This window comes from Macaca mulatta, chromosome 12 (assembly GCF_049350105.2).
Source record: "Macaca mulatta isolate MMU2019108-1 chromosome 12, T2T-MMU8v2.0, whole genome shotgun sequence".
In the NCBI taxonomy this organism is placed as follows: domain Eukaryota; kingdom Metazoa; phylum Chordata; class Mammalia; order Primates; family Cercopithecidae; genus Macaca; species Macaca mulatta.
The window spans coordinates 74115615-74129704 of record NC_133417.1 but is presented as its reverse complement, the minus strand read 5'-3'; the positions used below and the strand labels follow the sequence as shown (position 1 = coordinate 74129704).

The window sequence follows — 14090 nt, the reverse complement described above, 5'->3', positions numbered from 1 at the left end:
AACATCCTACATTTCTAGGGAAAAAAAAAAAAAACACCCACAAATATTTGGTTGGCTACTTTATTTTTTATTTTTCATTTTTTGAGACAAGGTCTTACTCTGTTGCCCGGGCCAGAGTGCAGTGGTGGGATCATGGCTCAGTGCAGTCTCCACCTTCCAGGCTCAAGCGATCCTCCTATTTCAGCCTCTCAAGTAGTTGGGATCATAGGCCCACCACCATGCCTGGCTGATTTTTTATATTTTTTTGTAGAGATGAGGTCTCACTATATTGCCCAGGCTAGTCTCAAACTACTAGGCTCAAGCAGTCCTCTTGCCTTGGCCTCCCAAAGTGCTGGGATTACAAGCGTGAGCCACTGCACCCAGTGGTTGGCCACTCTTAATAGCAACCTTCACAGTATAACAATGGACTGCTTCTAGTTTCCTTCGTCACCTTAAAGCTGTATGGAGGGAGGGGTGTTACGCCTCTTGAGTAGAAAGTGGAACATCATTTTCATTACCAACAGGGTATGGAAGTCTTAGCTAGTCCAAGAATTAATCAGAATGTCTTTCTATGGTAGGGCAATAGACTCAGTGACTCCCTGCTGCTTGCATCTGATGGCACCCTCCTGTGTTGTAACTGTGGGGGTGGGTCACAACTCCACATTTACTCTATCCACCCTGTCCACGGACGTGGGTGGTTGACAGCTGCACATACATGGATTGTGGCGTGTGCATTTTTCCCAGCTGTCTTTACCAACATCTCCTTCTTTCTTTTGTTTCCTATTCACCCACAATGAGACTGGATAAAACACCTGTTCTTTTATTTTGTGGACACTAATGACTCGATGTCAGTATCTCATCTCTTTCCTCATAGCATCATGGTTTCTGACAACTCTGTTAGCATATGCCTTTCCTCTCCACCCCAATACTGCTTGGGGTGGTAGCTATAATGTAGTTGAAAAAGCACCAAATTTGGAGGAGAAAGACCTAGGTTTGAAGCCCTAGCTCTTCACGTAGTTCTATGACTTTGAGACATCCAGTTAACCATCTTGGGCTTTAGTTTTCTCATCTATACAACTGGTGTAAAAATACCTATCTCACGTTGTGCTTATGTGATTATACTTTGTAAACTAAAAAAAGTTACCAAAACATAAGGTGTTTGGTGTCCAATTAACAAAATGGTCGTGGCTTTCTGAAGCCCTAAGGGAAAAAGTATGACCATTCTAATGTATTTTATGGAAAAATAAATGAGTCGTTTTATTATATTGATTTCTTTGAAAAAGCCAGGGTCCAAAGCAATTAAAATGGAACCTTTGGAGATATTTGTATTATGATCTATTATTATAGTAGCAATGTAATTTGTCTACGTGTTTTCCTCCCATTTCCTTTCATCCTTAGAATGGTAAGTAACATTAAAGCAAAGAGAATTAACTGCTGCACTGAGCTCTCATGCTTTCTGATTCTTGCATGCTTTGGTTTCAGATAATCAAAATTGCTCGGATTCCGAGTTCCTCTGTGTGAATGACAGGCCTCCGGACAGGAGGTGCATTCCCCAGTCTTGGGTCTGTGATGGCGATGTGGATTGTACTGATGGCTACGATGAGAATCAGAATTGCACCAGGAGAACTTGCTCTGAAAATGAATTCACCTGTGGTTACGGACTGTGTATCCCAGAGATATTCAGGTGAATTGAGGATTCAAAAGTTACCCAGCAAGCCTCAAATGTCCATGGGAGCTGGGCTCACTTACCTATTAGGCACAGTGGCCACAGTGCCCAGGGCCCATGTTGCTTTTGGTGGCCTATGAAAATGTTTGGATTTCTTTTAAAATCAAGAGGAAAAAAAAACCTTTTACATCAAAGAAAGTATTTTAATATATAATATTAACATATCTGGGTTTATACCAGTATGACTGCATTAAAATGAAAAGAAGTTAGATACTTAAATAAATTGTTAATATATAATATCATTAACAATTTAAAATTAAATACAATTTTTGATATTTTTATGGAGGAAGGAGCCCAAGAAGGCAAAAATGCCTAGGGCCTGTGAAAGACAGAATCTGGCCTTGCAAAGGGGGCCGGGGAGATTAGTGGAGAGGGCTTGAGATAAGAATTCTTTCTTGAAGCTAGTGACCTGCTTAATTTTCCACTTGGAATAGAGGCATTGGTATTACAAGAATGGTTTCACTCTCCTTTCTCTGCTATAAGAAAAATAACAGCATAAGCATGGTGATAAATAGAGCTTGGCTCTTAGGCTCAGGGTCAAGGAGAGGCAGGTGGAGTGAACTGAGACAGTGTCTCCAACTAAGGATGCAGACATTGATCAATATCATGCAGGAGGGCTGGGAGGCCAGATTTTCTGATGCAGTTTTTGAGAGAAGTTGGAAATCTGGATTTTCATATGAAATAGTCTGATTTTAAAGCTGGAAGCAAATTTTAAAATTCTTAAAACACTGTGTGGGTCAAACAGATTCGGCTCACAGCCTGCTGGTTTGGGGGACCTCTCCTGCAATGTTCCACTGTTTGACTTCTTACCTCTTTCTCCAAATGAGCCTCTTCAAACAGTTCATATACATTCTTAACGTCCCAACTTCTCGTCATCTCACTTAACAAATACTTGGATTATGGAAGGAAATGGAGAAGAAGAACAATTTGTAAGTTTCAATCCTGATTGACAAGGAGAATAGTAAGAGCATTAGCAAAAGTAGGGGAGTCCAGAAAGGAGCTTGCTCAAGGTGGAAGGTGAGTTTGACATAGTAGGACTTCCTGAGGTGAAAGTATGTCTTAGGCATTTGGGCACAACTGGAGCCATGAAGAGGTACTGCTTGTGCCAAGGACTGTTAAGGGACACACAGGCACATTGAGAGCAACAGGAATGGCCAGTTTACATCATGCGAAGGAAGACAATAGGAAAGATATACTAAGTAGGCACAAGATCAGAGCAGCAGAGTCGCAGGGGCCATTGACTGGAGGGGCGGACGGCTCATCAACAGGCGCTAATGTACCACTGGAGTCCAGTGTGGTGTACGATTGTGTGTTTATTGTGGTGGTCCTGAGGAAGAAGGAGGAGGTGAAGGAGCAGGGACTCAGCAGTAATTTAACAAGTGGATAAATGCTATCAAGAAAATATACTCTGTGCGTGATTCATCCTCTGATGAGTGGACATTGCTGAGAGGTGGCAGTTTGTGAACTGACAATCCAAAGACATTGAAGAGATGGAGCTGCCTTCTTTTGTAGTGAAGCTGCAGTAGAATATGCTTTGTATTTAAGTAATAGGGATGTAAAGTGTAGATTTTTATTTTTTGCAGCTAAAGTGGATAATTCTTTGTCTGTATTTTCTCCCTACTGCTCAAGAGTTCTATTGTGTTGCACTTCTATAGTTTTTGTGAATTTGGTAAATAGCTAATAGCATTAGTCTTAGATGTAAATATATTCTGAATACCTAGGCTTAGACTCTAGGCACAAGAACTGTAGCAGGTGTTGATTTCGATCAGACTCCAAGTTATCTCCTTTATTCCTCCCATTCTGAGCTTTCTGGGTTCTTCCTTTATCGTTACTATGACCTCACAGCACAGTAACATTTCCTCCCTCCCTTTCTTTCTTCTTCCCTTGTTCCTTCCTTCACTTTCTCTCCCTTTCTCTCTCTCTCTCTTTCTTTTTTTCCTTGAGATTTCTGAATTTCCTTGGAAAGGGATATAGTAGAAGAGAAAAAAAAAATACTGTTTGTTTGAAAACCTGAGCTATCAGCTTTTAAATAAGTCCAAAATCTGTGTGTCTGGAGTAGCCTCCACTAGGTGTGCTGTTAGTGTGCATCTCCTTGCTTGCTTGGCAGAAAGTGTGCTCTCCATCTTGTACAGTGGGACAGGAGATCATTTTTCCTATTGACTTTTTTTTTTTCTCTTGACTCATTACTGATGCTGCTGAAAATCATAGATGATAAGACTGAGGGACGACAATTTGGTGGTGAGCGAGAATACTGACTTGCAATAGTGTCTGAAAGCTTGGTGATTTGCTTGGTGACTTGTTTTTCCTCATACATTGGATCTAAATTAGAGAAAGGAAAGCACTGGTGTTTTCAAACCATTTGGAAATGAGTTAAATAGCTCCCGGGAGACCAAATGGAGCCGAGCCAGTCTGCCTTGACCACAGCTTTCTTCACAATTACGTGCACACATTTTGCTGTAAATCATGTTGACAAGGCCCTGGGTTTATGGATGGCAGTGCTGGTTAGCAGGCCTGGTTATAGGTCAGTCGTAAAACTGACCACATTCACTGTTGTTGCCTTCACATCTCGTAATGCTCTATGTGTCACTCCTATGCTTTCTATGCTAAATTGTTCAAAACCATTAGCTTTGTTCATTCCTATCAAAGATTCCTTTATGCTTATGTGAGACCCCCTTTAGACATCACAACTTTTATGGGATCTTGGAGTAATATGGAGAAGAAAGGCCAGTTTGGCTCACAGAACTTCAGGAAACTATATTGTTATAATGATGCCTGTGTATGTTAGGTCTCGAGATAGCTTCTAGTACTACAGCATGCCTTCTTCCTTGGCCAGTGTGCCATACTAACCTACTAGCTTGCTTTCATTTACATCACCATGAAGACTCACATCTCATGATAGATGGCAAGAGTGTAATGAAAGATGGAAGGAACAGGACTAACAATGTAAACGTTATTCCAGTGGGAAGATATGTGTTCTTAGAGGACACACCCAATAATATTATTTATAATATGTAGCACTCACCCTATGAGTATCCACTTGGGTATGGGCACTTTTATCATGTGATTACCCAGTACATTGCCAGTACCCACTGGCTATCTCATTATCTGTTGAACATAGATAGTGCCAGTGTTCATAAGCTGTCTCATAGATCTGATGTATACCAAAATTACAAAAGTTGTATTTAATTAGTTTATCAACTAAGGGAAAAATGAATACAATTATTTTTAATGGCTATAGACCTCCTAATGGTCTATAGCTATTAAATGGTAGCATTTAATGGTAGCATTTCTAATGGTAGCAGCCAGCCCCTGAGGAAGTTGTATGGAGTGCCAAATATTGGATTCTTCTGGAATTGGTGATTAGTGGGGTAGATGAAGATGTTGGGGGAAAGGGGACCAAGGACACTGGTGATCTTTTTTTTATTATTATATTACTTTAAGTTCTAGGGTACATGTGCACAACATGCAGGTTTGTTACATATGTGTACATGTCCCATGTTGGTGGGACACTGGTGATGTTTTTAAAATGGTTGATCTGGCATTTAGGTAGATGGAGAAGGAAACAAAGCTCCAAGTGGGTAACAGTTGAGGTTTATTGTCAACCTCTCTAAAAGTGGTACTGGATCTCATGATACAGGTGTGACCGGCACAATGACTGTGGTGACTATAGTGATGAGAGGGGCTGCTTATACCAGACCTGCCAGCAGAATCAGTTTACCTGTCAGAACGGGCGCTGCATTAGTAAAACCTTCGTCTGTGATGAGGATAATGACTGTGGAGATGGATCTGATGAGCTGATGCACCTGTGCCACACCCCAGAACCCACGTGTCCGCCTCATGAGTTCAAGTGTGACAATGGGCGCTGCATTGAGATGATGAAACTCTGCAACCACCTGGATGACTGTTTGGACAACAGCGATGAGAAAGGCTGTGGTGAGTACAACAGAGGATTTGGGGAAAGGATACAGGGGAGACTGAATATGGATTCTTAACCCTTTATGACTTAGACTTTGCAACCTGTCCTCTAACTACAAAGTTACCATAAAATCACTATTCCTGGTATAGCAAAAGGTACCAAGGTTTTTTGGTATATAAGATGGGGACACACATTTTTTTGGACCAATTCTTTACTTAGATAGTCATTAGAGAGAACAGAAGATGGACAAATATTCAGGCCATCATTTAACATTGCCAAATAAGGTACTCGAGAATGAAGAGAACCATGTTGATTCTCTTGAATCCCTGTAATGACTTTTTGCCTGAAGCATCCCTCTGCTAGGACTCCTTGGCCTGTTCTTCATTTTTGTCCTCAGGTAATTGAATGGGAGAGTTTAATATCCCTCTCACCCCAACCACCGCAAGTAAAGCAGTTGAGAATCCATAACATGGGTATTTTTTGCTTAGCACCATCTTGAACTCCTTAATATTGGCAATTCATCCTGTTTGTGGTGTTTAATCCTGGTAATCATTGTTTCTTGTATGTTGGTATTGTCTCTGTAATAACAATTTAAATACTTTGAGAGAGAGACCATATCATTTCATTTATTTTGTTTTCTTTATTTCACTGGTTAATCGTCAGTACTCGTTGAAAGTATTTGCCTAATTGACCCGGAAGTATATAATGTAGTTTTTGTCCTTATATGAAAGATAAGATTCATATGAAATAACATTAAAATTAAATGCTAGACAGAAACTGCTGTGGAAATGTAGAGAAGAGAATATCTAGGCATAATATTAAAAAAATCTGTGCAGCAAACCACGATGGCGTGTGTTTACCTGTTATAACAAACTTGCACATCCTGCACAGATACCCCTGAACTTAAAATAAAAGTTGAAGAAAAAAAATGAAAAAAATTTAAAAATCATCTAAAACTGGCTTTTGTTCCATTATAAGAAAAACTTCTACAAATTTCTACCAAAGTTTCAAAAACCATTTAATAATTAAGAAAAACGTGTGCTATATTATACATTTATACAAAAGTCATATGGAAGTTTTAAATGTTTAGTCCTAATTCATATAGATTCCCATTGCATTTTAATTAATTTTGCCTTACCTAAACTGTAAGAATTAAATTCCCAATAGTACAAAATTGAAATTAAAATTTTTAGTTTGAAGAGGAAGTGATCTCATTAGGTCTCTTCCAAACCTATGAAACATTCACTCTTACAACTAGAAGGAGTCCTAGTGATCTTCTGTACCCTCTTCTCTTTGCAGATGATAAGACTGTAGCCCGTAGACAGGAAATGAATTGTTTGGGGGGTGCATGGTAAACTAGTGGCAGAGCTTGGTCTGATATTTGGATCATGGATTTTGCAGTGCATGAAGTTTTAATCTATTGCTCCTTGATGAATAGAGAACTAATAAGAACATGCACTCCTCCCTCTGTAGATCATTTTTGGGTGAGGTTGCCCACGTGTTACAGGACCAGCCAGAGGGACATGTAGTGTTGTGTTGCACCTAGTGTTGAGCTGATGCCATCTTGTGAGAGGCAAATGTGTGTATCTCTTTGTGGTTCCGTGTTCAGTGATGTCACACTGGAAGCCTGAGCTTGACCATGGTGTGAGCAGTCACACTGGAAAATGCTACAAATCAGAGCATTTAGAAAATTTTCCCTGAGCCCTGTTTGACCAGCACACTGGCCAGCCTCTTTTCTTCTCCTCTTCTTTCTCATTTCTCCTATATTAGTTGTTTAAACTGCTGATGAAGGAGTAAGTTGGTGAGGAAGTTGAAAAATAGTGACTTTTCAATAATCCACAGTATTTGGAAGTCTCTGTTGTCTGTCTTAGCATGGTTCATTAAGAATTGGCTCTATTTAGTAGAATGTTGACTTTGAGCCATTATAGTGAGTTGGTTGTTGATATTTTAGGATCTCTAAGAATTGCCTTTTACCTACAGGTGTTAATGAATGCCATGACCCTTCGATCAGTGGCTGTGATCATAACTGCACAGACACCTTAACCAGTTTCTATTGTTCCTGTCGTCCTGGTTACAAGCTTATGTCTGACAAGCGGACTTGTGTTGATATTGATGAATGCACAGAGACGCCTTTTGTCTGTAGCCAGAAGTGTGAGAATGTAATAGGCTCCTACATCTGTAAGTGTGCCCCAGGCTACCTCCGAGAACCAGATGGAAAGACCTGCCGGCAAAACAGTAACATTGAACCCTATCTCATTTTTAGCAACCGTTACTATTTGAGAAATCTAACTATAGATGGCTATTTTTACTCCCTCATCTTGGAAGGACTGAGCAATGTTGTGGCATTAGATTTTGACCGAGTAGAAAAGAGATTGTACTGGATTGATACACAGAGGCAAGTCATTGAGAGAATGTTTCTGAATAAGACAAACAAGGAGACAATCATAAACCACAGACTACCAGCTGCAGAAAGTCTGGCTGTAGAGTGGGTTTCCAGGTAAGAAAACACTGATGAGCTTTTTAAAAGTTAAAAATTAAAAAAAAAATTCTAACCATGTTTTCATGTTGATAGGAAATTAATTTTTCAACTTGGGTTAATATGCAGATACATGCAATGTTTCTGCAGGTTTATTTTCTGCTTTGTATCTGATACTCAAATGAGAGATACAGAAGAGAATATCTAATTATTTTAAAATTTATAGTATCATTTTTATGGAAAGAGGAATTGCAAGGGAAGAGAATTCACTGTTCCTGGCCATTCACTTAACTGGAGATGATATGAAGGGACAATTCATGCATTCACCGGTGCATTCACAGTCGTCACTTCCTGAGTCCCTCCCACATGCCCAGTGTGATGACAAGCAGCAGGGGTTTTGAGGGGAACAAGGCAGACATGGCCCTTGCTCTCCTGAAGTGCATAGGCTTGCTTACAATACTAGTCATTGGCCGGGAGCAGTGACTCACGCCTGTAATCCCAGAACTTTGGGAGGCTGAGGTGAGAGGATCACTTGAGCCCAGGAGTTCAAGACCAGCCTAGACAATATGGCGAAACCTGTCTCTATGAAAAATGAAAAAATTAGCGAGGCATGGTGATGTATGTCTGTAATCCCAGCTACTCATGAGGCTGAGGTAGGAGGATCCCTTAAGCCTAGGAGATGGAGGTTGCAGAGACCGAGAACATGCCATGGCATTCCAGCCTGAGTGACAGAGTGAGACCCTGTCTCAAAAAAAAAAAAACCAAAACAAAATGAAACAAAAAAACCAACCAATGCTAGTCATTCCCAGCATGGGCTGGTCATGAGAACTGGAGAATGGCTAACACGAGACTCTTGTTTTGAGATTGCCCTTCTGGAAACTGACAGGCTTTAAGGCAGGCCAGTGGTATTTTAACTAAACTACCAGATCAACCACACTTCTTAACATTTCTATTGAATATCAAATCTATCAGATTCTTGGCAGCATAAACTAATTGGCCTTGTGGTCAATAGACATCAATCTGCAGGCACTTATGCTATAAAGATTCTTGTTGCAGTCAACCTAGACCTCCAGAGGACTCCTCTCCACATCCTCCTATTTGACCCCCTTAAGGGTAAAGATCCTAAAGTGGGTGGGGAGAGTTGGCTTCCCAGTTCTCCCTGACCAGTAGCTGGCCTGACATAGGTGCTGAGTGCTTGCTGAATAATGAATGAAACATTGACTAAGCATTCCTATTGTATGTATCAGTTCCTGTTTCACATATCCTACGTGTCAAAAAGTATAGTGATTAATGATTTCCAGGAACAGAACTGAACGTGGTACTGTTCTTGTCACCATCCTTTGTTCCAGTGCAGAAAAAACAATATTCGAACTATAAGATATTGTCATTCAGCCCTCTCTCTCAGAAACTGCTAGAATGACATTTCTCTCGGATTTCAGCTACTTTCCTCTCTATTGAGGTGTGTTCTTGATCAGAAGAGAATTAAATACATGTGAGGAAGATGGGCAAGAAAGTCTAGGTGAGGGTAGGGTAAACTTTTCTTGAAAGTCCAGGAGGGTGCACAACCAGGATCAATGTTCCTGAAAGCACAAAGGCAGAATGGAGCTCAGTTGTGTTTACTTTGGTAGGGGGCAGTTCTGAGATACTAGCTACACTGAAATTAGCAACAATTTTTCTTCTCCAATATTAATAAAAATTTCTGCTGTCAACACTAGGGTGTTTGGTTTCCATTTGATATAACTTTTTAAACCACTATTATGTACATTGGAAGATACTGTTGGCTCTCAGTTATCTTAATTTTTCCAGTAGTGGATATGGAATATCTTCTCCATGTTTTCTTGAGAAGAATCTGTTCACAGGGTGTCTTTTGACTGTGGAATAAAGAGAAATTAATGGGAAAACAGTAAGCTCAACAGAGTAGAGTGCCCTATGGGGTATCCAGTCTACCAGGACTTGAATGGTAATAGCAACAGGAATAATAATACAACAAGAATAATAATAGCAACTCCTTCTAAGCCTGTTGTGATCTGAAATAATGTAATGTTTTAAAAAGTCCCTGGTCTAAGGCCTGGCATTTAGCAAGTGTTCAATAGTTAGCTACTATTATTGTCACTGTTCTTAGTGTCTAGTGATGGAGTCCAAGGTTATAGCCATCTTATTAATCAGGATTTAGTCGTTTACCCAAGTGAATTAACTGGCAAGACTTGTACATATATGGATACTCATTCCTTCTTGCTCAAGCCTGAAGCGATGTTACTATCCCAACTATTCAGATATCCAGCATGAATGGGTAAGGGCGTACTTATTGCAAAGAGGCATTCAGGTCTTTTGGAAGGGAAATCATTCTCCTTCTGGTTGGAATTGGTTATCGAATCCTAAATGACCTTCTCATTATAGGGACATTTAACCCTTTGGAAGGTTATGGTTACTATAAGACTCTGGTGAAAACCATGGGCCCCTTTAGAAAGTACACAGATCCCCAAAGCTGGCTTCTCTGATTCTGTGTAAAGACCTTGGGTTAAGAACACTTACCTTATAAGAAAAATAAATTTTATTGAATAAAAATATATTTATAACAGAAATATCCTTGCGGTAGCAGTTTCTAACAGATCCTAATATGTTTCTAAAGCTTCTTAGGTTTGATTAAGTAAAACGTGTCACAGGTTAAGAAACTCATTTTGACAGCCTGTCTGACAGAGGCAGGGATGTCTCTTTATCCTAAGGGTGTCATAATCTTTATCTTAAGGATGTCATAATTCAGAGTTTCTCTGTGCAGTTTCAGTGACACACTTAGACAAGTCTGTTTCCTTGACTCCACCGTTTAAACTGTAATTCATGATACTCACCTCTGCTTCCCTGTTCTGCTAAGCCTTTGCATTGCCTGGAGAGGGTGCCTTATGCTGCATGAGGAAAGTAAAACCAGCCCCGTCGAATGAGGTGTGTCCCCAGTATTGTCCACATGACACCACCTTAAAGTGGGAATTATTGCACACAGTCTTGCACCCTTTGTTGCCTCACTGCAGGAAGACCAACTTCCTATTTTCCCCTGCCCTCATTTGCCTGAAGAAAGGTGACTTCTAACAACTGTCTGTGATTCTCAGGTAGCTTGGATAGGAAACTGGGTGGCTAAATATGTCCCATTTCACAAAGTGACTGTATTGGTTAACTCCTGGCTCTTCGTTTTAGAAAGCTCTACTGGTTGGATGCCCGCCTGGATGGCCTCTTTGTCTCTGACCTCAATGGTGGACACCGCCGCATGCTGGCCCAGCACTGTGTGGATGCCAACAACACCTTCTGCTTTGATAATCCCAGAGGACTTGCCCTTCACCCTCAATATGGGTATTGTCTCCCTGCAATCCTGGGCTTTTCTTTCACCTCCTTATTCCGCCTCTGTTACCAAAAAGGTTGTTCATATGGTTATCTCAAGGCCAATGTCTTGCTGGGGTTTGTCTTCTGCTTTTCCTACTTGGTAAATCATTTAGTGTAATGAGTAGAAGCATGGCTTCTTCAAATCATCATCATCAGCTGTTCTGTTTTCTTTGCCCTGACACACTTTTGCACTTTTCGAGTCATGTATTTTGGCTGTGTGCAAAGAAAATTGTGGTTTTAGAAAACCAATTTCTTTACTGGACTCTCTATGTCAAAGCCACTGAAATCCAGTTAATTGTGTTTATTTGTGAACGTTTTCTGTACATTGTCCCCTTCCTTTATCTTTTTAAGATTATTTGCTGTTAGCTCTCTTTCCTTTCTGAGGGGCTCTACAGAATGCAGACTCCATTTCTCTAAATGGAGAAAAGGTGTGTATTTTGGCTACTGACTTCTTTTGGCATCAGGGACTGACCTTTTGTGTTTGCTCTGACAGGTACATCTACTGGGCAGACTGGGGTCACCGCGCATACATTGGGAGAGTAGGCATGGATGGAACCAACAAGTCTGTGATTATCTCCACCAAGTTAGAGTGGCCTAATGGCATCACCATTGATTACACCAATGATCTACTCTACTGGGCAGATGCCCACTTGGGTTACATAGAGTACGTACATGAAAAGCATAAAACAATTGTGTGACTGTTTATTTCAAACATCAGAGCTTGTGATTCCAGTCTATTAGTCCCCTCTATTGTCTAACTGACCTGTTTGTTGGAAGTCATTGGGAGGAAGTCACCCTTCTAACTAAAACTGCTGAGCTCTATGGGGTGGTGCAGTAAAAAGAGGGTGAACTTTTAAATCATATGGATCAGGGTTTATGACCTGGTGTTTTCACTTCTTATTGTTTTTTTTTTTTTCATCTAGAAAACGGAGCTAATAATCTCTCCCCATGGTAGTCAGCTCAGTGTGCAACTCATCTTAATTTTTTTATCTCTTTACTTTGCTCTCCCCTATGAAATATATGATTAATTTTAGTATTTGAGGAAAGGAAAAGAATAAAAGGATTTGGAAAACTTTCCCTAAAATACTTTGGCACATTTATGATTAAGTGCAATGCAGTATTTTAGGTAGCAGTAGAGTCTGTTAACATTAATCCAATATGATAAGGCATTTACATCTTTCTGGTAATAGGATAATTTTTTTAAGTGTGTTAAATATACTGTTCAATAAAAAACTCATTGTAAAAAAGATGATATGCATTATTAATCAACAGTTAATCAAGAATACCCATATTGAGGGTTTAGTTTGAATTTTGCTAGTTATGGCCTAGTTGGACCATAGTAATGTCTTCTGCATAAGCATTTATGGATAGCGATCCAGGAACAGCCGTTGCATTCAAAAGCATGGAAATGCCATTCATTCAGTAGAGCTATTTCAAAGTTTTTAATTTAATTTTATTTTTAGAAATTCCTTTCTTCTGTTATGTTTATTTTGCTGCCAAAGTCAGTGTAGAAAAGTTTGGAGTTCTCTAACACCGTATTCCCTTGGGACATGCCACTGGAAAAGAACGAATACCTGGCACACATGCTAGTGCTCTTTCTTCCTGTGCTCATGGCAGGCATAATTAATCAATTCCAGAACTTTCCCTTGAACTGGTTCATTTGCTACACTAAAGTAGCCCTTAGCATTCTCATTGCAGAATTTACTGTAGCAGATACTAACTCACTCTTAGGGTAGAGATTAACTTTAATTAGAAGCAGTGAAATATTATTTCTAGTTTACTTATACCATTTTGATGTGATATACTGATGGTAATACTCTTAGCCCTTCCCACGGTGTGTGTATCCTCTCTTAAAAGGCACATCAGAGAGCTGAGTTAGCTTTCCATGCAATCCTATATTGAATTAGTAGAAGCATCAAGATGTTCAAAGGAGCTTCAATAATTTTCTAACTGACTTTTATTGTTCTTTGGATCCTATAGATTTTTCTTGGTTTTGAAAGCTTAGTAGGTTTCACTCAGTGTACCTTTAGACAGTGTTTCCAGGAGCATTAGAGACGAAAAAAGGAATTTTCTAGTTGTACAATATTCTGTTTACTTTTTGATACAATCCAATATAGATTATTTGTGTAGATGGATTATAAAATTTAGGCAGTAGATTTCAGTCTAAAAGTCAAATCATAATATGAGGCACTGTGATCTGGGAATAAAGGAAACTTTAATATTCATGAGCCATGTTAAATTGGTTACCTCTTGGAGAGGTAGCAATGCCTGTGTTCAGAAATATATTTCATAGACACATAAAGCAATAGATTTTTATAGAGCATCCAATTGATTCCTTGTACATCTTGGGATGCACCAACACATCATTGGAGCTGTGCCTGTAGTTCTACTCTTACTTTTTTTTTTTTTTGAGATGGAGATTTGCTCTTGTTGCCCAGACTGGAGTGCAATGGCATGATCTCAGCTTGCTGTAACCTCCGCCTCCTGGGTTCAAGCGATTCTCCTGCCTCAGCCTCCCAAGGAGCTGGTATTATAGGCATGCACCATCACGCCTGGCTAATTTTGTATTTTTAGTAGAGACAGGGTTTCTCCATGTTGGTCAGGCTGATCTCGAACTCCCGACC

General features: G+C 39.9%; 1 protein-coding gene across 1 annotated transcript in view; it reads left to right on the top strand.

Annotated features, from left to right (window-relative positions):
* LRP2 (LDL receptor related protein 2) overlaps positions 1-14090 on the top strand; it is a 213508-nt gene that overhangs the window by 150099 nt on the left and 49319 nt on the right. Inside the window, exons 48-52 of the mRNA XM_015110294.3 lie at positions 1462-1663; positions 5343-5638; positions 7602-8118; positions 11284-11436; positions 11960-12130. Coding sequence (XP_014965780.3) covers positions 1462-1663; positions 5343-5638; positions 7602-8118; positions 11284-11436; positions 11960-12130 — 1339 coding nt within the window. The remainder of the gene's footprint in view (positions 1-1461; positions 1664-5342; positions 5639-7601; positions 8119-11283; positions 11437-11959; positions 12131-14090) is intronic.